This window comes from Dendronephthya gigantea, unplaced genomic scaffold (assembly GCF_004324835.1).
Source record: "Dendronephthya gigantea isolate DGI-Jeju-01 unplaced genomic scaffold, DenGig_1.0 000015F, whole genome shotgun sequence".
Lineage (NCBI taxonomy): Eukaryota > Metazoa > Cnidaria > Anthozoa > Malacalcyonacea > Nephtheidae > Dendronephthya > Dendronephthya gigantea.
In genome coordinates, this window is record NW_021163025.1 from 1,330,001 (window position 1) to 1,352,253 (window position 22,253).

General features: G+C 39.2%; 5 protein-coding genes across 5 annotated transcripts in view; all 5 read left to right on the plus strand.

The window, feature by feature from the left end:
* The window catches only part of LOC114520072, a 5,550-nt gene extending 3,555 nt beyond the window's left edge, over nt 1-1,995 (plus strand). The window contains exons 7-10 of the mRNA XM_028540276.1: nt 1-246; nt 351-511; nt 699-942; nt 1,367-1,995. The exon at nt 1-246 is cut by the window's left edge and continues 27 nt beyond it. Coding sequence (XP_028396077.1) covers nt 1-246; nt 351-511; nt 699-942; nt 1,367-1,665 — 950 coding nt within the window. The 3' untranslated portion in view covers nt 1,666-1,995. The remainder of the gene's footprint in view (nt 247-350; nt 512-698; nt 943-1,366) is intronic.
* Nucleotides 1,996-2,115: 120 nt separating this feature from the next.
* On the plus strand, nt 2,116-6,561 carry LOC114520073 (28S ribosomal protein S5, mitochondrial-like). The gene is made up of 10 exons (XM_028540277.1): nt 2,116-2,295; nt 2,662-2,739; nt 3,024-3,128; nt 3,368-3,673; nt 3,856-3,890; nt 4,357-4,491; nt 4,671-4,728; nt 5,012-5,074; nt 5,248-5,384; nt 5,755-6,561. Exons 1-10 carry the CDS (start codon nt 2,220-2,222, stop codon nt 5,965-5,967), a joined length of 1,206 nt encoding a protein of 401 aa, XP_028396078.1. The 5' UTR covers nt 2,116-2,219; the 3' UTR covers nt 5,968-6,561.
* A 116-nt stretch (nt 6,562-6,677) lies between these two features.
* LOC114520074 (otolin-1-A-like) lies at nt 6,678-8,899 on the plus strand. The gene is made up of 4 exons (XM_028540278.1): nt 6,678-6,966; nt 7,674-7,826; nt 8,103-8,267; nt 8,461-8,899. Exons 1-4 carry the CDS (start codon nt 6,864-6,866, stop codon nt 8,697-8,699), a joined length of 660 nt encoding a protein of 219 aa, XP_028396079.1. The 5' UTR covers nt 6,678-6,863; the 3' UTR covers nt 8,700-8,899.
* Nucleotides 8,900-10,066: 1,167 nt separating this feature from the next.
* LOC114520279 (DNA mismatch repair protein Mlh3-like) lies at nt 10,067-15,648 on the plus strand. Its single transcript, XM_028540513.1, has 10 exons — nt 10,067-11,900; nt 12,061-12,165; nt 12,354-12,399; nt 12,496-12,573; nt 12,877-13,157; nt 13,328-13,351; nt 13,470-13,551; nt 13,627-13,726; nt 13,820-13,877; nt 14,493-15,648. Exons 1-10 carry the CDS (start codon nt 10,167-10,169, stop codon nt 14,553-14,555), a joined length of 2,571 nt encoding a protein of 856 aa, XP_028396314.1. The 5' UTR covers nt 10,067-10,166; the 3' UTR covers nt 14,556-15,648.
* Nucleotides 15,649-15,906: 258 nt separating this feature from the next.
* Nucleotides 15,907-22,236, plus strand: LOC114520056 (ribokinase-like). Its single transcript, XM_028540258.1, has 8 exons — nt 15,907-16,456; nt 16,544-16,676; nt 19,119-19,182; nt 19,429-19,491; nt 19,622-19,786; nt 20,088-20,179; nt 20,281-20,469; nt 21,227-22,236. The coding sequence occupies exons 1-8, from the start codon at nt 16,383-16,385 to the stop codon at nt 21,842-21,844; spliced, it is 1,398 nt and encodes a 465-aa protein (XP_028396059.1). The 5' UTR covers nt 15,907-16,382; the 3' UTR covers nt 21,845-22,236.
* Nucleotides 22,237-22,253: the final 17 nt, after the last annotated feature.

Below are 22,253 nucleotides of genomic sequence, written 5' to 3' on the forward strand. Positions count from 1 at the left end.
TTGTTTCTCCGGCTATCTCTGTTTACGAGGGTCAGGAAACTGTTCTACCATGTCATTCGTACGCTTACCCGCCAGGCCATATAGCATGGGTAAGAGACGGTGTTGTGTTACAAAATCGAACCAGCGACCAGGATACCAATCTTGTCATCATTGCAAATGGAACAAAGGGAGAGACGAAGAAATACGAATGCTGGGCAAGCAACGTTTATGGAAGAGATCTTTATGAAATTACGACGACTAATAAAGGTTTTTCAAGTTATTTTATTACCTGATGTAATTAACTATAAAGATTTCGGAAACAAGCCAAAATAGTTTTGATCAAAATCAAAAACAATTTATCTAAATTGTAGGCCGTTACGAAATGTGCTTCAAACCAGAAGAGGTTATAGATTCATCAAGAAACAGATTTTCAAAACAAGACGAGACAAAAGAAATACAACATGATAAAGATTCCTTTGGTTTTAGTAAAATGTACAGTTTTTTCAACCCACTGAGCAGTTCGTACATGAAGGTATTCAGCCGCTATGGTTTTAGATTAGTTAATCTAATAGCTGCTATGGTTTTAGATTAGTTATTCTGATTTGTGTTGCTCAAATCTCTGGTATTAACTTCTATCCCGGACTAAATTTGCTTTTCATAATTAAATAAATGAAATAAAATAAAATGGCTTTTCATTGAATGTTCCCTTCTTTTCCCAGCTTACCACATCGTGTCCCCCACCGTCCTCTTGTGGCACCCAGGCCCCAGGCTGGCTACCAGATGGCCATCCCAAACCTGAAGACGGCGTTACCAGACGAAAAGTGTGTTTCAATTACAATGGAGATTGCTGCTACAAACATCTGTTCATCAGCGTTATAAATTGTCCTGGAATGTTCGTTTACCGCCTGGTCAACGCAGTGTTTGATTTTCCCGCAAGATTCTGTTTCGACGATGACAACAGTTGTAAGTATTTGGGCTGGGTGTGTCGCAAAGTTCAAAATAGAAAGTGCGTCCCTGCATTCATTGAACAAAGGCAAACGTTTTAAAGCCACCAGGCTCCCAAAAACAGTTTTAGAAAAGCATTCTATTTAGTAGAACTAGCTTGGTTATGTTTTTGGGTAAATAAAATATAAATTGTGGTCACCGCTCAATCATCCAAATACGATACAGAAATCACATTTTAAAAATGTAAAACTAAAGAGGGTGCAATTTCACAAAGGCAACATTGAAAAAAAGGCACTTTGTATCATTTAGCCCCTAGTCCAAGAAGAAGACCCTGGGAACGAGGTTGCCCCTAGTCACCCCACCAGCTCCGACATCTGTGAGGCCTAGCACACTGATTCAAAAACCCAGTTGATAGCCTATATCGCTATTGTCTTTGATACAGGGGAAGCATTTGCTCCATTCAGATCGGTTCCTCAGCACTTTATTGCTGTTGGTGGTTTAAATACTGCCTTGGCCAACCACCTGATCGCAAAGGATGATGGGATAGACGATACGTCACAATGTTTCATAGTATGCATGATGAACAAATGTCGATCGTTCAACTACGACCAGACAGAAAAAGTTTGCGAGGTGAATGACGCAACCAGAGACGAAAATCCGCGAGATTTGTCTGGGAAGTCTGGGTTCCGGTATTATCATCCAATGAATACACCAGTGGTTTTAAGCAACGTATACAATTAGCCTGGTCCTTCGATCGTTTATCTCAAACTGAACAAACCTCTTTGGTCTATAAAAATATTGTATTTTTTGATAATCTTTTGACAAGCTATTTATGGACTTATGGTAGTCTCCACTTGCAGAGAAGGAGTTCGCGACCGAAATATTTACATATTTTCTCATCTCAAAAGCAAATATTCAATATTTCGCAAACGAATCATATCTCTGCAAGAGGAAATCAGGGGATTTATCAGCCCATAATCAGCCTTTCTTTCGCACTATTTCGTTGGCACAAAAAGACATTTTGCACGTGTTTACTTGAAGTTTGCGCACATTTTAAGATTGGTGTAGGGTTTCCACTTTGATGGAAATTTCCATATTTAGGATATATATACATATTTATTATTGTTATAGTGTAGTTACAAAAAATTGTGTTTACATAAAGTTTACAATGCTCACCGCTAACCCGTTCACTTTCGGCTCATTTCCAACATGGTGGACAAAAATGTACAGATATTGTACAATAATGAAATAAAATTAGGAATTTCGATTGCTTGAAAATATCCTAACAGAAATTCATGGCTTTGCGCGGTCTTCTTTCAAAATATCTGTTCGGGTGCCCTTTTAAAAATATCAATTTTGCGCTAAAAACAGGTAAATATTTCACGTAGAATATGCCACTTTTGTTGTTTTGTATATACCCAATTATGTATGTTTAGCACTTAGCAGTATGTAACTTTTAATATTTATTGTATAGCACTATGGGTTAATGGATCGCTCAATTATGAAAGTGAATTCGACAGAGATTACAGATCTCGTTTTACACGTTGTAGTTTATATATGAAATGCATCATTTTAAATGTAGAATATACTATCTATACGGACTCGCTGCTTACATCGGTGTCGGCAAAAAGAACACTTGTGTGAATGCAAGAAAACGACCCTAGAGACAAATTTCCAGGCTTTTTTTGAAGTACACAGTATATGTGAGCAATGTAATATTCTGAAATTTGATTGCAGGAACAGTTGTCAACGTCAATTCCTTTCATGAATTTTCTGCAAACATTTTCAAATACAGACAACTTTCAAGTGTGACAGGTCTGTATTCAATATCTCTAAAAGTACTCAATTCCATCTGGTGAAATGCACCTTTTTGCCATATGGTGTAAAGCCTTGGGGTACTGCAGAGAGACTAGAGTTAGATTTAAGTCTATTAAATGCAGATTAGAAAACCACTAAATGGTTTGGAGTTGTGACTGTTAGAGGTCTTTGTGCCCATTTTCAGCTAATACTATGCACCTTTGCCATTAAATCAATTTGAAATTGACTTATCTGAGAACCATCAGTCATTGTACATTGTTCTACAATTGTTCTATATTCAGGTGATTATGAGAAACTTTGGGACGCCGTTACTGGTGGCCGTGGAACTGGCAGGGGAAAGAAAAAGACCAAACCTAAGGATAAAGAATCTACTCCAACTGGATTTGGTAAGGGTCTGCTAAAAAGTGTTATAATTTGGTATAAACACTGAAGTAGTATTAATTCTGAGTTCATTTGGATGGTGGTGAAATTTTCTAGGGGTGAACCCATCCCACCTCCCCTAGCTTGCACTCCTAATTCATAGACCACCACCTATACTAGGAAGTCTCAATTATTACACCAGCAAATTGGTTGTTTCTTATTACTAATCAGGTTATTATTCAAGAATGATGTCTCTTTTTATCAGGAAAATTTGGCAAGAAATGGCCAGGTCTTGACACCCCAGTGAGGGTCAAACCAGGAAAGGGTGGAAAAAAGCTGAAAGAAGGATATTTGCCCAAGCCTCAAATGTCAGAGGTCACAAGACCTAAGAAAGGATTTCCAGTTTCCAAATCATTTGTCAGCGAGAGAGAACCACGTAGGGAGATGCCTGCCTGGAAAAAAGCGTTTATTGCAGGAGAAAAAATGTACGGGCAAGATTTGTCAAGACGAGGTTGGAGTGGAAAGACGTGGCGTGGTCGGGAGTTTGGACCCCCAGAGACAGCCACTGGAGGTAGTACTAGTTTATCCAACACATGATAAAATAATTTATGGCCTTGTTTAACTTCACAATCCTAGGTCTTTCTTTAGGATAGACTGGGAATGATGTTCAATCATCTCTATCAAAGAACCCCTCCCCCCCTTCTACCTATGCATACATATAGTCATATAAAATTCAATTATTATTTTTTCCAGATTCTTTAGAAGACTTTCAATCAATTGTTTTGGAGGTAAGATGTAATTATAGATTTTTGAACATGTATGGATTTGAACTAGGGATGATTGTGCTTAACTGAACAGGAATGTTGTATGAGGGGAAGGGGGCAGATTTTAATAATATTCTTGTACTATATTTTATTAATATTCTTGTATGTTTGCATGGTGACAATCGATAAGTAATTAAGCTTGTAGGTACACCACACCCTTCTTTATTGCACTGAAGAAGGCCCGAGTTAACGGACCGAAAGCCTTGCAGTATTAAATACTTACGTGGTGTACCTACAAGCTAAATTACTGGTGCAGTTTTAATCGGCACATTTATTTGTTTCTCTGGCATTCTAGTTATTTACCTAATTTTCATGGTTATACCAAATGTTTTTTTGAATTTGCAGTTGGAATGGGGGGAGGGTGTCACCCCTGGTGATAGTTGTACTCCGGATGCACTATGCTTGCTTAGACTTAGACATAAATTTTTAGCTTCGTCGTGTGAGCAACATGACTTCAGGGGGAAGAAAGCGGTCACAACGTGCTATTGTTGTTGTTGGTAACAAGAATGGAGCTGCAGGATTTGCAGTTGGAAAGGCACAAAGTGGCATCAGCGCTTTAAAAAAGGTATATATTCAAGAACGTCTAGCCGGATTATTGTTATAGATCCCCCAACCCTGTTTGGGAAGATGGGGGGTGTTGGGCACCCTTGCATCTTACAATAAATTCATATCTGTTTGCTCAATAATTTGCCCGGGTGTCAGAACCATTGGATCAATTAAGTTTTTGTTATACCATCATCACAGGCAAAAAACAAAGCAGCAAAATACTTGTATTATGTTGATCGCTGTGAGGATCGTACAAGTGAGTTCAATATACATTTATAATGCACTAAATCTGTTAGCAAATGGCTATACTGCCAACGGACACAGGGAAGTGTTCATCTGGCCCAATTTCAACTCAAATAACTATCCCTAATTGCCCTCTTATTTATTCTGTGTTAACCCTCATATATCCCTAATTCCCCCCTCTCTTCCTATCCCCAATTTCCCCTCATTCACCCCAATTTCACTCATCATTTTGAATCGCCCCAAATCCATCCCAACTTACTCCTAAATTGTCTTATTTCTTTCTTTCCATGTTTCAGTATATCACGACTTCCTGAGCACACATCGTAAGACAAAGATCAAGTTTGAAAGAAAACCTCCAGGTTGGTGAGCATACAATATGTGACATTCGATCGTTCTTACACTCTCCCTCACAGGGGGGGGTGCAAAGAATTCAGAACGAAGTTCTGTTTGACTTTGGTATTTGAAAAAAAATTCAATTTTTCAAGTATCGCAGAAGGGTTGAAAAATCAAGTAATAAAGTTTGGTATTTCAGGATATGGTCTAAGATGCCACAGAATCATCCGTGCAGTTGCTGATTGCATTGGGATCGAGGACATGAGATGTAAGATAACAGGATCTACGACACCGATCAGTGTTGTTCGAGCTGTTTTCCAAGGCCTACTGAGTCAGGTACAAGACTATTTATTATACGAAAGTGTTAATATACGACGGTCCTCATTCATCATTCACGCTTGTCAGAGCCGTAAATTTTCCCCAGAACAGCTGGCTCGGTTTTTTAGCGGCTCACAGAAAAAGAATACAAAGTTTTGCTTTGCCCTTACTGACCTTGATTTCACATAAGATACCCACCAACAAAACTAGCTAGTACAAATGGGCGGGTGTAATCTGTATTCAGAGATGTAATTGGACAGGGGTGGGATAAAGCAAGGTGTACACCTCTTATACCTCAGTTTCCTCCCCGCCGAACGTTTTCAAACCAATTACGGCTATCGTTTATTGAACTTTTCTCAAAAAGATCATCTACTCTCCATGCGTATAGGAAACACACGAACAACTTGCAGAACGCAAAGGCCTTCACGTGGTCGAATGCCGACCGGAGAATAGCATGCGACCGATGGTTGTCGCTTCTCCGAGCCCGCAAGCCGCTAGGGCAGCGGAGAAACAAAGAACGCTCGAAGACAAGGATTACGACTTTGATGAAATTTTTGATCCGTACAAAGGCGCTCATCGACCGAGAAAAGTTAAACTTTAAAATATTGTTTTGCTTTTACTCGGGGATACACAAGATACAATATTGAAGAGGTTGTATTGTAATAAAAGGGAAAATTTATCATAGCAGAGCATGTTATCGTGATGTTCCTATTCATTAGACATTTTCCGGAATAAAACGAATTTCGAATTATGAAAATTCACCTGTTTAGCTAAAACGAGCGTAAAAGTGGCCAGTTGTATAAAAGACCAGTTGACTTTTCGTGGCAGAATGGACCAATCAGTCGTGTATTTTTGAGTGAACCGTATACGATTTAACTACACAAAATGTAGTTTATATAACCAGCCCCAGGTTATCCAAAATGGCGGGAAAAGACTGGGATTAGTTGATCAATTTGCATTCCGCGTGAAAAAGCGTTACAGCGTAAAATATCTTTTCAGGAAATGCACTATTATAGCACTCGGTGCTTCCACTGGTGCTTCCATTTACACCAATTTCAACATTACCAAACCTCCGTGAATGTCTTGTATGTTATGCCCCATCTGGCATCTATTTCGAGTCAAAAATCATAAATCCAATATGATATTGACGTATTGACTGATATACATTATATTGGTGATGTAAAGACACTTCAAGGTTTTAAGTGTCATTGGGTAAACATATAATGTAAACTCATCCCGCAATGAACGCCCCGTTTTAAACGGAAACCGCAAATTATGTTAATTTATTGTGTATTGTTTCGCCATTTGGCACCTTCTAGACACCGCACTGCGTCATAAAAGCGAACTCATAAAAGCGAAATTGTAACTGAAAGTTATAATTCGGGATAATTCGTTGCCAAGAACAAGACGTTTTAGCGCGATTGTGATTTACGAAGAAATATACGTTTATATCTTCTGACTATCATTTTGTTTTTGATAAAACAGTGATACGGGGTCATGTCGTCTCTTAAGCTCTTCCTATGCGTCGTCGTTTTGTTTTGCGCAGTCGTGTTGCCGCTTGCGTCTGGACACTTTCGTTTCAGGCTATTCAGACGAAGAGGTAAGCTTAGTTAAAGTCTTTGTCAATATATTTGTCGATATGTGTTTGATGTTTGTCTTAAAAACAGGTGAAGTTTCTCTTCGTCTGCCTGTCATTTGATATTTGAAGTGGAATGTTTAATACCGCATGATCTGATGTTTATTTTATGCTGGGTTCTCAGTTCGATTAACATCAGTTATTACATGAAGGTATTCAGACATTCCGATAAACATCTGAAGCCGGTTGTATGAAAGTTGGATAGCGCTATCCACCGGATAGTGATTTTTTCAACCGTTCTAAAAATGCTTGAAAAGCAATTAAATTTCAACTTTGGACCCAACAATTGTTAAAGAGGATCGTCAATTTAGAAATACTAAAATTTAATCAAAGTTATACCCAAAAATGGGCGATTTTAAAGCGATTGAAATTCCGGTGTATAAGTACGCAGTTTCCCTTTTCGAAACGGAAAACTGCTTAGCTGTCGACAACTAAAAATTTAGAGTTTAGTTGCCGACAACTTGCGCGACAGACTACGTTTTTTACTTGTCGATAACTTTTAGTTGTCGATCACAAATAGTTGTCGAGAACTAAATCCCTTGTCTGTGGAGGCCCTGAGTCTGAGAGATGTCAATTTGGCAACTACCAAACTTTTGCTAGATGCTCAAAAAAGATTGGACCTTACACAGTTTTTTAAATCTTAAATTACATTGCTCGCTCTTAAATTTCAGGTCATACGGGCCCGAGAGGGGCACCTGGTCCACGGGGTAGAGCCGGACCACCGGGACCTCCAGGGTCACGAGGAGCTCCTGGTTTCCGTGGCACAAAGGGCATCAGAGGGTATCCAGGGGCACCGGGTAGTCCTGGGTTAAAAGGTGAACCAGGTGGGTGTCGAGTTTTCACTTTGACCAAATAATAATATTAATCGTAACCGACCAGGAAGGGAAACATTTTGACCCACAACTAAATCAGGGGGAAAGTATGTAAAATAGATGCAAGGCAAATTGTAAACAATAAATAGAAGCCGAAGGGAGAGAAATACATCTTGGAATTCTATTTATTCTACCACGATTTGATTTGATTATCTGTTGTGTCTATATTGTGATTTTTTGTCACCGCGTCTTCAAGTGAGAACATTTGACAAAGTGTTTTGCTTGCAGGGGAACTTGGAGGACCTCCAGGACCTGCTGGAGAAAAAGGTTCAGTAGGATTCCCTGGAACGAAGGGTGATAAAGGTGACCCAGGGCGTCCTGCAGGAAGAGGTTCTCCGGGCGCAAAGGGGACACCAGGCGTAGCGGGACCACCAGGGGCCAAAGGAGAGTCAGGTATCGTATATATTTATGTCCCATAATCGAGATTTATCACATAATATGGGAGATGATCAGCACTGAGTTTCTAGATCTTATGATTCCACCTATCAGGATAAAATTCTACACAGGATAATTTCGGTGTACAATAGTATAGTACTAGAGAAATATCGCCAACAACTTCACCATCTTTTCATCTTGCTTTTCTAAGGCTTGCTTCAAAAGCTTGAATGCACTTTCTCTCAGACGCCCGGTGCCCAGCACGCATGTCCAGATCCTGAACACGTGGCTACAAGCTGTTCGTGTTACCCGTCATGCACCTCGTGGCATCTCCTCGACTCTCGCACGTGTAAGTGCGAGTGTAATGTGAACGCAACCGTAGTGGATATTGGGTATTACAAGACCGGCGCGATTTGTTGTAAAATGCAGTCTCTGCTCTCCGCTTTGTAACTGGATGGATGGTCCCGGGCGATTTTTGGTCTAATCAAAATGCACTTTCTAGTTTTTTTAATAAAGGACAAGAAATAAGTAGTCTTGTGTGTTGTGTGTGTGTGTACTTGACTGGAGAGATCCAGTCGCTTTGTTAACTTTTGGTGTTTTATGTTTTATTTTGATTAACGTCAGGAAAAATAAATGAAATGCAATTCTAACTGCCTGTGTTTGTGTTTCACGCTGATTTGCAAAATTTCCCCCAAGTACAGTTTTCCAGCGGACTTCTCGTAAAGAAATCGGATACTTCATTTTGAGCCGGCGCGGCTTTTCTGATAAACTAAGCGTGAATCTATAAACAGACCTAAAGAAGAATATAAGGTGCCCTATTGCAGACAAAGCCTACTTTATTTCATTCATAACCTATAAAATTACATAGTAGTTGTTTAGTATTTTGTCCTCTGTATTATTACCGCAAATATTGAAATGCCAAGTATACTATTTGGTCTATTTCCAATGATAACTGTCCTTATTTCATCCTTAATTTAGACAATTTGACCTCTTCATTTGATCGACGTTATTTTGACGATGCTCCTTTCTTTACTTTCGTTTCCACAAATAACACGTGTTTGTTTACTGTATGAAAACACCAACAACAGTTAATATAGTAGTTTATATTACATACATTTTTTATGTATACAATATCTTACCAACTGGATCATGCTTCATTAGGACAAGTTTCTCGGGTCTTGCTCGATTTCTCCTCATTGTGTAAAAGTATCCAGTACCAGCGGCGCTGACCAGACGTACGAGCATGCTCCTTAAAAAGCAGAACGATTTGGTAAGGTTATATAAGACTATGCCTGCCATATTGTGTTCAAATATATTGCTTAGAGTTAAACTTTTAGTATATTAAAATTATAGAAAAACAAAGCAGTCTTAATTATATACAGTTTCATAAAACAGGTTTTTTTGTAACTCAGCTTCCCTGCCTGGTCTTTGCACTTACTTTCCTTTCCCTTTAGCCACTGAAAATAAGACGAAACGTACGAATTTATTAGTGCCATTTAAATGTGCAGATTATGGGTACTTTATAGAAGCATATTCGACAAACTTATCGCGAGTATTTTACTTACTTTAATTCGTATATTCGAAAAATAGTATCTCTTCTTTTGTCTAAAAGCAGTATTCCGTCCTACAGCTCGAACATTCACACATTATTTTCGAAACATTGTTTCAATCAAATTTTCACTGCTTGGTATCCGCCATATTGGATTTGAAAAACCGGAAGTGACTTTCGGATGGTAAATTTAACCGGGAAAACAAAATTCAAAACAAAACAAAGCAAGTCGTCCCTTTAAATACGTATATTTTTATTGTTTTTAGATATTTCAAAGTGTTTTATTCCTTAAAAAAATGCTTCATATTCAGAAGTAATGTCCATGTATGCTTTAAGGAGATAAATCTCCGTTTATGAAGGCTTAGAGTATGATTCAAAGGCTAGGAAGTAATGTCATTTCAGAGCTGAGATCTGGTGTGGTGTTTTCAAGTCTTGCACATTGCGTTGAAGAAGTTGTTTTGAATTCAATCGATGCTGGATCGAGCAACATCACGGTTGATGTGGATATCTCTACGGTTTCTTTCGAAGTTAGCGACAACGGAACGGGAATGCGTCGGAGCGACTTGGACAATGTTGGACAACGATATTTCACAAGCAAATGTCGCTCGATAAAAGATTTAGAGAGTGCTGTTTCATACGGATACCGTGGCGAGGCTCTGGCAAGCTTGGGTAGAATATGTCGGAAGGTCGAAATTGTTTCACGGCATAAAACATTATGCCGCACATTCTCTAAGCTTATTAGCAAAGGTCATGATTTGGGTGTGTGTGAAAGTACCAGCTATCGACCACAGCATGGCACAACCATCAAAGCCTGTGGTGTTTTTTATAACCTTCCCGTTCGGCAGAAACTAGTATCAGAGAAAGCAGATTTGGAGCAAATTCGGAGAAAGGTTTTGGGAGTTGCCTTGATGAATCTGGGCGTGTCCATTCATGTGCGCAACAGGGAGAATGGCAGCACATTGCTTCAGGTGAAGACTTGTACTTCTACTTTGTCTGTTATAACACAAGTATTTGGCTGTGATAAAAGCAAGTCTTTTAAACCACTATGTCAAACCAGTGGGGTGTATACCATAACTGGGTGTGTTAGTCTTGAGGGCTTCTCGAACAGGCATTTGCAGTATTTCTACGTCAACAAGCGGCTGGTTTCAAAGACAAGATTTCACAATGTTGCAAACCACATCTTGACCAGAGCCATCACTGGTCTAATAATCTCAGAGCCATCCAATCAGGAGGAAGAGTCCTATTGTGTGAAGAGGCAGGACAAATATCCTGGCTTTGTTATCAATCTTGAATGTCCACGCCATGCCTATGATATTACATTTGACCCTGAGAAGACCCTGGTGGAATTTCAGAATTGGAAGGAGCCAATTTCCTGTTTGAAGGAATGCTTGAATAAATTTTTAAAGAAGGAAGGAGCTTTTAGAGAGGAATTTGACAAAGGATGCAGTCTTGTGTGTGAAAATCATGATTGGCATGGCTTATCCCTGGAAGAGTCTGAATCAAGTAACCCAGATTCAGTTGTCAATTTTGAGCATCTGACTGCCATGAAAAGGCAAATTACAGCAGCCGACTTAAGAAGGAGTATGCTGTCATCAACTGCAAAGCGAAAACGACATGAGATGGCTGGGTGCAGTGAAGACTCAACATATTCTTCTCAAGAACATTCTAGTTTAGAAGCTAAATTCAAATTGCACAAACTGAGTAATGAAGCAAGTGCTAGGAACACAGATGGAAAAAAGGCAACCGAATCAGATGAGATTGCTGATAAACCACTAACAACTAGCAATTCCAAATGGTTGCTACAATATAACCCACATACTGGGCAATCTGTGTATGTAAACCTGCGAACAGGCAACACCAGTACGGTCATCCCTGATTGCAAACCTGAGAAAACAAAATCACTGGAGACACCGCCAAAATCTACTAAAACACGGCCTTTCCGTGAATTTGCGTCCCATTTGTCGCATAATTTTACGCCATGGTTGCCAAAAAGCTCAAGCCCAAGCGAGGGTAGTGGGTCGAGAAGCGAGGAAGAACAGTCCAGCGAGATCAGTCATATGTTAGATCAGTGGATAAATCCGGTTTTTGAAAGGAGAGAAAAGGTACGATCACTCCCAGAACGAATATAGTTAAATAATATGAAAAACTCGTATTAACTCGTATTCATGCATGCATGAAATAAATTCTCAAAATAAGACAGATACGTCATCGAACTTTTTACATTCAATTTATTTCAATTTTCAAAGTGCCTTTTTTTCACAGCCTGTCGTGAATGCCTCTTTCACAGACGGTAGCAGAACAAGGTTAAAGCAACAAAACAGAGCCCAGCCGTTTAAATTTACCAAAGACCACTTTAGCAAAATGAAGGTACGCCAAAATAAAGCTTGCTGTGAAATTAGGCCGACGATTTATTTAACATGTGCCAGGATTTTGTTAACTGACCGTGAAATGGCGGTCAGAGTACTACCAGAATTTTTTGTCTCGGATATTTTAAAATCTATAGCGATCTAATTTCTGGAAGATGATTTTATTTCGGTGTTTGCAATTTTTCGTAGGTAGTTGGTCAGGTGGATAACAAATTCATCTTGTGCTATTACGAAGGTAAACCTGTTCACATATTATGCCCAATTCACTGTATTAATTTTTATCATCCCCAGCATTGGCCTGGATCATAATCCAGTTTCAATTTTCGTCCAGGTGACGGGGATAATCTGCTCATCATTGTTGATCAGCATGCCGCAGACGAACGAGTCCGTTTGGAAACCTTTACCAAAGGTAAAATTTTCTACCTGATTCAGCAGAATCGTGGCTTTTGCAGAGAACGATCTCCTTCTTTTGAAAGATGTCAACGTGACAATAGTGTATTTGAATGCCCTATTTACGTCTGCACCGTACCTAGACACATCCCCTATCCACTAGTTCACATCTATCAAAAGCGGAAGATCGTATCTAAAATCGCAGCGAAGATCACACGAAGACTAGGGTAGATGACAAACTTTCTTCAGATCTAGCTGGTATTGATTGCACGGCAAATCTCCACCACCAACCTTCATCGACGATTTACTTGAATTTTTTCAGAGTTGTACATCGATCGGGACGAACCTGACACCAAAAGGTCGCTGAAATCTTCTGTCCTTCCAACACCGTGTATATTATCGATGTCGAACCACGATGTCCATCTTCTGCAAGCGTTTAGGGCTCAATTACAGCGAGTTGGAATCACGTTCCAAGATCCACGGCCATCGTCCAGTGATGCACAAAGTTCAGTTTGTATCAAGACTGTCCCGTCGGTGTTTCTCTCCCGCGCCGCCTCAGACGATCGCGCCAAATTACGCAACGAAATAAAGGCTTGCATTGAGGTATGGTTCAGACACAAAAAACATGGTATCTTGAATGGCATTCTTTTGCTTTGCCGTTCAATGAATTGTTTCTATGCATCCCCATATTACCCCTTATCACCCTAATAATTCATTCGCTCTTAGTTAGCGTTTCTCTTCATGTACCAAAGAAACCTTTTCTATCATTACAGGACCTTGTCAAGGAGTATATCGAAGTAAGATGAAATTTGAATTTGCATGTTTTCCTTTTACCCAATTTTCCAGCGATATTGTTCATTTCACCCAATTTTCCAGGCCTTTTTGGAGCCATCTTTTTATTTTCAACTTTTTAAGATGATGATTTCAACTAAAGGAACTTCAACAGCTGCCCTGCCAAGAGCGATAACCGAAGTATTAAATTCACAGGCCTGCCATGGTGAGCATCCTTTATGTCATGACTAGCATATAACAATAAAGTTCGATATGTTTAGATTTCCTTTCACATTTTCAGGCGCAATTCGTTTTGGAGATCCACTTTCCACAGATGAATGCGTTAACCTTATGACTTCGCTCTCAAAATGCGATCTTCCTTTTCAATGTGCACATGGAAGGTAAACTCGTATGTTTCAAATGCTAGCAGAAAATGCGTGCGAATAAAAATTACTATTATACACTTCTCTGAACGCCAACACTCTTTTGTGTAGACCCTCGATGATTCCTTTAGTTGACCTGAAGTCAATTCAGAATGGGATGTCAAAGAAGGTAAGTCTTTAGGTGGTTTTAATTTTAGACTTCACTGTTTGATTTGCCCTATAAAAACTATTTATGCATATATGAAATTTGAAAGTAAATCCTAAATATACGAATTTAATCCTTGAGGTTAGAGTTAAGATTAGGATTAGATTTAGGATTAGGTTTAACCCTATTTAATCATGAACCTACTCTAAGACCTAATCCTAACCTTAATCCTAATCTAAGATTTAAACCTAACTTTAATCTTAATCTAAGACTTAATCCTAATCTCAATGATTAGATTTGTGGATTTGTGTATTTAGGATTTACTAAGCATTGAGTAGTTACCGAGTCAGCTGCTAATTTCTCGCACTCGTTGTTGGTGCCTCGGAATGACGTCATCACCGCCAGGTGGAGATATATTTTTTGTCAGATTACCATGACAACTATCGGCATCCCTATTCAAAGAATTGATAATGATTCATGCCTATGTATATACCGCGCTTCAAGCACCTTCCCGTAGCGATGGTGGCGATCGACTGGTTCGCTGTCACCGCGTGCAATATATAGTGCGACTCGCTTGCATTTAGATTAGTCAGTTTTTCGTACTGACTTAGTGTGATCGACCGCGTCTTTTCGTTACAGGCTACGAGCTTCCCAAAACTCCGGAAGATAACGGAACTCGTAAAAAAAGGAAAGTGCAAATAAAATCATCTTAATCCTACATCGTTCAGGCAGTTCATAGTTCATAGCCGTAATAGCGATAGCGGCGCTTGTGTACACGTTCTCGCTGATGAGTTATATTCTCTGTAATCCCACTCCTGCCTATCTGACGAGCATCTCGTGAAAGATTTAAGATGAAATATATCAAGCCAAATCTATAGAAACAAAACTACACAAAGGTCTTACTGGCTGCACCCAAAGTTTTCACGATCAAGGAAATTTTCCTGACAAAAGAGTCGCGGAAAACACACTCATTATATGCGAATTCAAGTAGAGAGGCCTATAATGCTATATTCATAGCATTTTGATATTACACATTCTTTTTCAATTTTTACTTGTCTCAGCTTAATTTTCCAATGCCCCATCGCCCTACGAGGTGTGTTAGATGACAGCAAACAAGTTGTGAAAACCTTTGTCCTTTTTCGGTCCTAAAACAAACCGCTCCGAAACGTGCTTGTCAAAGACAAAACATCACAATGGCCGCCATAATAAGTTAATTGGCCAGCTTCAAGACTTCAATCGTGAATTATTTAGAGAAAGTCATATTAAATCTTTTCGGGTTTCCGAAAGACATTAATCATGAATAAAAAGTCTATTTTCTGCCTTTTCGTGTCTCATTAAAAGCAATCTGTTGAAATATTTTGCCTCCAAGCATGAATAATTAAATTTGTCGAATATTTGCATCAATGGCAATGCACCTGTGTATTGTTTCTTTGTGCATAACCGTGCTCAAGAATAGACGCTGCAAAAGATCACATCAGTTGTTTAGCTGCGAGAGTTTTTTCAAATAGAACGACTATTTGGGTTTGTTGCTAAGTTATTTAGAAACATCGACAAGTATCTCTTAACAATATTATTGTTAGATCTAAAATTACCCAAAAATAGCCAAGCAACGCTGTATAATTGCCGGATATTTTTTAATGTTTTCCTGCGAGTCGGAATCTAAATCACTTAGGAATGAAATATAATTTTTGAACATGATATGTACACAGGAAAATCTTAAACGTTTTGCTAATGGGCTTGGATTATATAAAAGGTAGTGAATTATCAAATTATCGCAAAATCATTGAAACTAAACCGCCCGCAAACCATAAATGCGAATTCTTGTATAATGATTTGTTGAAAAATTGAAATATATTAAATACAAATATTTAAAATGATTCTCGAAGGCATGTTTTTACAGGTATTCTGATCAGCACAAAGCACAAAAAAGGCAATAAAAGTATGTTAATAATGTTATTGTATTTGTGGTTCGTGCCAGCTATTGCCACGGACACCCTAACCCATTCTCCCACGTCCCTCGCCTGCGTGGCACAAAAATTGGCATAAAACGCGTCCGCGTCGAATACGGTTACAAAACATCCCCGACGCGTAACCGCGAAATCCTTTTAGGGATGGTTTGTAGATAAAATATTCCTTATCAGGTTCATCGTATATATACATGTATACAAGGCATTGTCAAACTTTTAAAGGCAATCGTTCCTGCGGTTCTGTGTCGTTGTTTTGACCCCGCTTTTACCAATGTCGCGACCACCTGCGGTCATTTACATTCCAAGGACACACTACACGTAAAGGCTGTAAATTATTTAAAAGCGTATACGGAGGGAAGCTGATGCCGAGGTTTTAATAATGTGATCGCGACGAAGCTGTTTTTAAAATGTAAACAGCGCCTGTTGATGAGCAGGTTTGCAAGGGTCGCGCGACCGGCAGTTGAACGGAAGCTTTACGTCGGAGAGAAACGGATCTCGTATCCGAAGTAAACATTGAATCACGCTGGCGGCCCAGACAATTTATGAGGAAGACCAAACGAAAATGTCTGAGTCCAAAAACGAGGTTATAAAATTCGATGTTGTCATAGTTGGTTCGTGTATGACCGACCTAGTAAGGTACGTTGTAATAAAGGCTGTCTTTTTGCTTTGCTGTTCAACCGAGCGCCGTGTTGCCATAATTTTGTGATCTCGTCTTGTTTGTAGTTATGTCAGTCGTCTCCCGAAGGCTGGCGAGACCTTACATGGCAGCAAATTTACCATGGGCTTTGGCGGTAAAGGGGCGAACCAGTGCATTATGGCAGCTCGTTTGGGTTGTGACACTGCTATGGTGGCAAAGGCAAGTACACCCAAATTGTCTCCGACAAGTCAGGGCCTATTAATTAAACGTATATGTTTTCGCGAAGAAGAACTTTATATTTCTCATGCCCTATTCATGCGTGCTATATATGTTTATTCCCCAAGAAAATTCATTGAAAGTACTATAAACTGCTATATTTACGTTGCAATACATTTCTATCCGTGTGCCGTTTCTCGTTGTGCACTTATAAAAAGTTTGCATTTTAGAAACATTATAGCCCCTTCACTAACAATATGCCATTTCGCATACATGTATATATGCAAAATATTGTGTTGACAGCAATACATTCGCGTGCCCTCTTCGACGGCTCATTAATGACAAAAGTTTAAATTGAAATCTGATGTCTTTGTATTTTACGCTTTGAGGAGCCCTATAATTATTTGTAACTGCATGCATGCTTACTGTTCTGTGCCGGATACAACCGCTTGTTAGCAACATTTTTACTTTCAACTGTTTCAAATCGCAATAGGTCATGTTTAGTGACAAAATATCTAATATAGAGTCATGTTTCACAGAAACAGTCGTATTTGTAATAACAGTACTCTGCCTATTCTTTATATTATGTATTGTACATGTACAAATGTATTGTGCACATACTTATGGGTTACAGTTGTATTTAGTCTGGGGTTTGCACAACTGTACAATTATACAATTATTTCATTGTACTTCCTATATCTGAACAGAATATAATCTAATTCAATTTGGAATTCTCTGGCATTCTTATATACCCTTGGGTATTCTATTATAACCCAGCATGTTGCTAGCATAAACTGACTCTTGTGGTTGCACAAAGAATCGCTCCCTTTGCAAACACTGTGAATCAATGAATTGCATTGTTTATACTCATAGCACACAAATTCTGCTCAGCATTTTTCATTTTTGCCACAATGTAATTTATTGCCAGCTACTCCTGTTCTTTGGGATCTGGCAAAGCTCTTCAGCTATATATAAATTTGGAATCTGTGTTTGCAACCTTTGTAAAATGCATTTGATCTTGAGTCTGGAGTACTGATAAGAAGATAACAAGATTTCTGATACATAGACATGCAAGAATGCTCTGTCACTCCTATTTATTAATTCTTAACCCCAAATTGAGAGCACAGTTGTTCAAAACTGTAGTCTTATGGTGGTCTTAAAGGGTCAACATTGTTCAACTCGATTTTGCCAGCTGTTTTGACAGTGCAATAAAACTTTGACCTTTACAATTCTATTATCTTTTTTGTACATCTATATGCAATTTGCCATTTTGAAGATATGCGTAATTGCATACATCTGCCACTTTAACATTCTGTGCCAAGCAATGTTTACATTTCTGTCTGTTCATCCACAATTTCAAGATAACAATCACACATAAATATGGTCCATATGCCCTGTTTCCCAGAGGCATAAAATGACAGAATTGACGAAGATAAATCTAATTGCTCATTACTACTCATAAAACAATCAATCTTCATACAAAAGCCCCAAATATACATAATCCAACAGCCATCAATGCTATGCTGCAAAACATCTGCTTTATCCAATCTGCTGGAGAAGCAATTCATTCTAGGTTTACATCTGTTTCATAGTTCGAAGCAGGACCACACAATGTTAGGATGGAACAACTCTGCAACATACCATGATGCTTGAGTATATTAGACATTGTATCATTTCCAAAGTTGATTTGATTTTAATTATGAATCTATAATTGATCTGTTTCACATGTTGTCTGAACACCAACTGACCATACTTCCAGTCCTTCTGGCAATAGTGTCTTCACCCAAAATCATCTCTGCCATTATACAAACTAAAATCCATTGCCAGCTACAGGTTTAAAGGGAAGATGATACATAGACATGTTCCTATACATAATGATAATTGAGATAAAAATCTGTAATCCTTTATAACCATGTCAAACAAGTTGCACACTTTTCCCCTTTGAAAACTGTTAGTGGCTGCAGTGGTGTGCAGAAAAGCCATCCATGATTAAAGCAATTTTTTGACTCACCCATTATCATGTACATTTCATGTACACATGGCAAATGCCAAATGGTTTTGCATGTCACTAATAACATTGATAAGAATATCTGGTTCTTGTTAACCAATTAGTTGAGGGGAATTGAGGGGTCATCCAGACATGCCTTACTTTATAAATAGCCTCTTTCCCGAAGACAAAACAGTACATTCTAGAACTGTTTACACCTCAGGCTTAAATTTTATGCGAGTCAGTTAAAGTGAATCAAGTGATATAAACTTTCTATTAAGATGATTAGAAAACTTGACCCTTTCGTAATGAATGATGTTTTTTTTTCGTAATGAATGAAGTCTTGAAAGTTTGTTGAAATGAAAACGATTGTTTTGTGTCGACGAAGAGTGCGAGACAAGCATTTTGAGGACCTATATCCTTGGAATTGAAGAGTTTAATATATTTTCTTTTTTTAGTTGGGTAAAGACACGTTTGGTGAGAGATACATGCAGAATTTTATTGATAACGGCGTGGATGTGAGTAAGTGCAGTTTGTTATTGTCATCCGAATTCGTTGTTAGGCTTTAATTGCTAAGGATAATATAACTGAATAAAAAGATTTTGTACAAATATTATATAGTTCGATTCAATTACAAATTCTCATTACATTACTTCGCTTGTCAATTTCGGCGGGAAAAGTCCCACGATGTTCTATACATAGCACACGCTTCTCGACCAATCAGCACGCGCTTAATATAAATGTTATAATTGTGTTTCTGTTTCTCAGCTTTTGTTGGGGTCACTGACAAGGCATCCACTGGTGTTGCTCCAATTACTGTCAATGCAAATGGTAAGATCTTTAATGAGTTTGACATATCGTCGGCATCCTAAAATTGCATTGTACTGCTCGGCGTTTTCTCGATTGAACCTTTTAAACAGGTATTACCAGGTATTTTCATTAAAAGTGGCTATTTTGATAGGCGAAAATTCTATCATAATCATCAGCGGCGCCAATCTGTTGTTGACAGAAGATGACGTCAAAGCAGCGAAAGACGTGATTACGTCAGCCTCTGTCGTTATCTGTCAGTTAGAAATTAAACCTGAAGTGACACAGCTCGCCCTATCCATAGCTAAAAAGGCCGGAGGTAAGCTCAGTTGGATAATGTAGGCTATAGACTTCTGATATACACAAGTTGTATGAGACCCAACACTGCAGGGTGTAGAAAGAGCATCATAGAATTGACTAGAAATGAAATACAAGGTTTAGTTGCAAAATGTCGTATAATGTGGCTTATGTATCCCTACGAACCTTATTTGTTTTCTATTCAACTTTCCTAGATCAAAATTTAGTCTACAGCTGGAATTATTCATCACCCAACCGTTATTTATCGATCAAATTCTGCACAATTCAAATCCTCACTTAAATGACCCGTCTTCATTTTTTAGTCACAACTATATTCAACCCAGCTCCAGCCCAGTCTTGGTTGGATACGGTTTTTTATAAAGACAGCGACGTCTTTTGCGCCAACGAGACTGAGGTAAATTTGAACTAGTCGTATTATTATTATTATTAAGTAAATCAAGTCTTCTTTCCCTACCATTTGGTAAAGAATGTTGATAAGTGCTTGGTATTCCTTAGGCTGAAATATTAACTGGAGTTACAATATCCTGCGTCGAGGACGCGTTCCATGCTCTGCCAGTGTTACTGGGTCGAGGAGCAGCAAAGATTGTGATTACCCTCGGGGAAAATGGTTCGGTGGTCGCGACACGTGAAGACCCTACGCCCCGTCACGTGCCCAGCAAGGAGGTGAAACCCTTGGATACGACGGTTGGTTTTTGTCTATGTTCATTCAACTTTGTCTTGTTTCGGCAACAAGTAGTGTGTTGTCTATTATCCACTATGTTTAACCCATGAACTATTGCATGCCAACGGTTAAGCCTACTACTAGCCTGAACAATCTAAGTAAATTCACTGTTTTCAATCATGCAGATCTCCAAACCACAGAATACCTATGAGAAAGACAACTCCATTGTTTTTTGTCAAGACAATCTCTTATTTGTTTTAAGTGTGTTTCGTCATGATTCGTCACTCAGCAAGTACCGTAAATAGAGGCAATCACTCCCCTGCCAATGTTTAAAAATAGCGTCATTTTAGATATGGACAGGGGGTGATTGCTTTTATTAACGGTACTTCCCGGGTGACGACGAATCATGACGAAGCACACTTACGCAAGAAACAATGCAGTTGTCTTTCTGAATCTGTGTCCAAACTATCATGCCAAGTTACAGTTTCAGTTTTGCAATCACGTCGGGTTTAACAACTTTTCTTGACGCCATACGATAAAAAAATTGTATAATGTTTTAGGCTTTTATCCTCTGAGTTTTAGGCTTTTATCCTCTTTTATCTAACTTGATCTGGGAATGATGGCAATCCGATATCGGCGTGCTATATATACAACTTTTATGATTTTATCACATATGTGTGGTTAAGACTATATTCTGTTTACGAAAGTGTTGAAGACCCTTAGAATAGTAAAAACAGCATGTATTACCAGCCCTGATAAAGACAAAACGTTTACTTTTAGGGTGCTGGGGATGCATTTGTAGGAGCCCTGGCGTTTTATCTCTCTAAATACAAAGGACTTACATTCGTCGAAATGGTCAGAAGGGCAAACGAGATTGCAGCAATCTCAGTGTGCGGTCCTGGGACCCAGACTAGTTACCCTACTGTAGCTAAATTACCGCCTGCATTATTCGACCCGCCGGGCGTGAACTCTTGCCCGCAACGGAGCCCGAAGCCCGACACCACGATCGTACACCGTCGATCAAAGTCGGAAGAGAGAAGGCGGAGGGTAAGCTTGCCGAACGACGGCATTACGGCGCGTGACGGCAAAAGCCGAAACTCGAATGAAGTTCCGTCAAAAGGACAACGAAGAGCGAGTAACGACGATGCGCCCACGAGTACGAAGAAGACCCGAGGGTTTTTCGGGCGACGCCGAAGTGAGGGCTCCGTAGGATCTAAGAAACAAATGATTGAACAATCAGGGAAGGCGAACGGCAAAGTGACTAAGGGGGATGAAGGGGGGCATACAGAGACGAAAAAGGATAATTGTGATCGTAGGGGTAGCGTACCGCAAATACAAGGAGTGGCTTTAGCTGTTGAAAACACCCCTGCTGGTCGTGAGACCATGATAGATTTCTGACTACACAGAACACAACAGGCAATCGTGCTCACGTGTTCACCACGTGGTTAATCAGTCAGCTAAACGCATGCGCATCTAACTGGGCAAGATTACGTGTGGATAAGATTTTACAACGACCCCTTGGCCCTTTCTCAACTGCTAGACACTAAGCAAGACGTGCTATAAAGGATAGTTCTGTATTATGTAAAACAGAGCTGAATGTTTGAAGAACCGATCGTGCAGCTGAGACGAGACACGTCTGCTTTAGACAACAGTCCGATTTAAAATATGTTATTCGTTTGCGTAGCAATGAAAGCGCTTATTCAAATTAATCGAGCCGAATTAATCTAAAGGAGGAAAACTCTTGCGCGCCTCGCACAGGAAGGAGCGTCTCGATACTTCTTAGTTGTATAATTTATTTGAATATAAT

Coding starts and splice junctions, on each gene's coding strand:
- LOC114520073 (XM_028540277.1), top strand. CDS start 2,220: ATGGCTTTGCGCGGTCTTCTTTCAAAATATCTGTTCGGGTGCCCTTTT. Junction 3,129..3,367: donor ATCTACTCCAACTGGATTTG/GTAAGGGTCTGC, acceptor TCTTTTTATCAG/GAAAATTTGGCAAGAAATGG. Junction 4,729..5,011: donor TCGCTGTGAGGATCGTACAA/GTGAGTTCAATA, acceptor TCCATGTTTCAG/TATATCACGACTTCCTGAGC.
- LOC114520074 (XM_028540278.1), top strand. CDS start 6,864: ATGTCGTCTCTTAAGCTCTTCCTATGCGTCGTCGTTTTGTTTTGCGCA. Junction 7,827..8,102: donor TGGGTTAAAAGGTGAACCAG/GTGGGTGTCGAG, acceptor TTTTGCTTGCAG/GGGAACTTGGAGGACCTCCA. Junction 8,268..8,460: donor AGGGGCCAAAGGAGAGTCAG/GTATCGTATATA, acceptor TGCTTTTCTAAG/GCTTGCTTCAAAAGCTTGAA.
- LOC114520279 (XM_028540513.1), top strand. CDS start 10,167: ATGATTCAAAGGCTAGGAAGTAATGTCATTTCAGAGCTGAGATCTGGT. Junction 11,901..12,060: donor TTTTTGAAAGGAGAGAAAAG/GTACGATCACTC, acceptor TTTTTTTCACAG/CCTGTCGTGAATGCCTCTTT. Junction 13,552..13,626: donor AAATTCACAGGCCTGCCATG/GTGAGCATCCTT, acceptor TCACATTTTCAG/GCGCAATTCGTTTTGGAGAT.
- LOC114520056 (XM_028540258.1), top strand. CDS start 16,383: ATGTCTGAGTCCAAAAACGAGGTTATAAAATTCGATGTTGTCATAGTT. Junction 19,183..19,428: donor TGATAACGGCGTGGATGTGA/GTAAGTGCAGTT, acceptor TCTGTTTCTCAG/CTTTTGTTGGGGTCACTGAC. Junction 19,787..20,087: donor CATAGCTAAAAAGGCCGGAG/GTAAGCTCAGTT, acceptor TTCATTTTTTAG/TCACAACTATATTCAACCCA.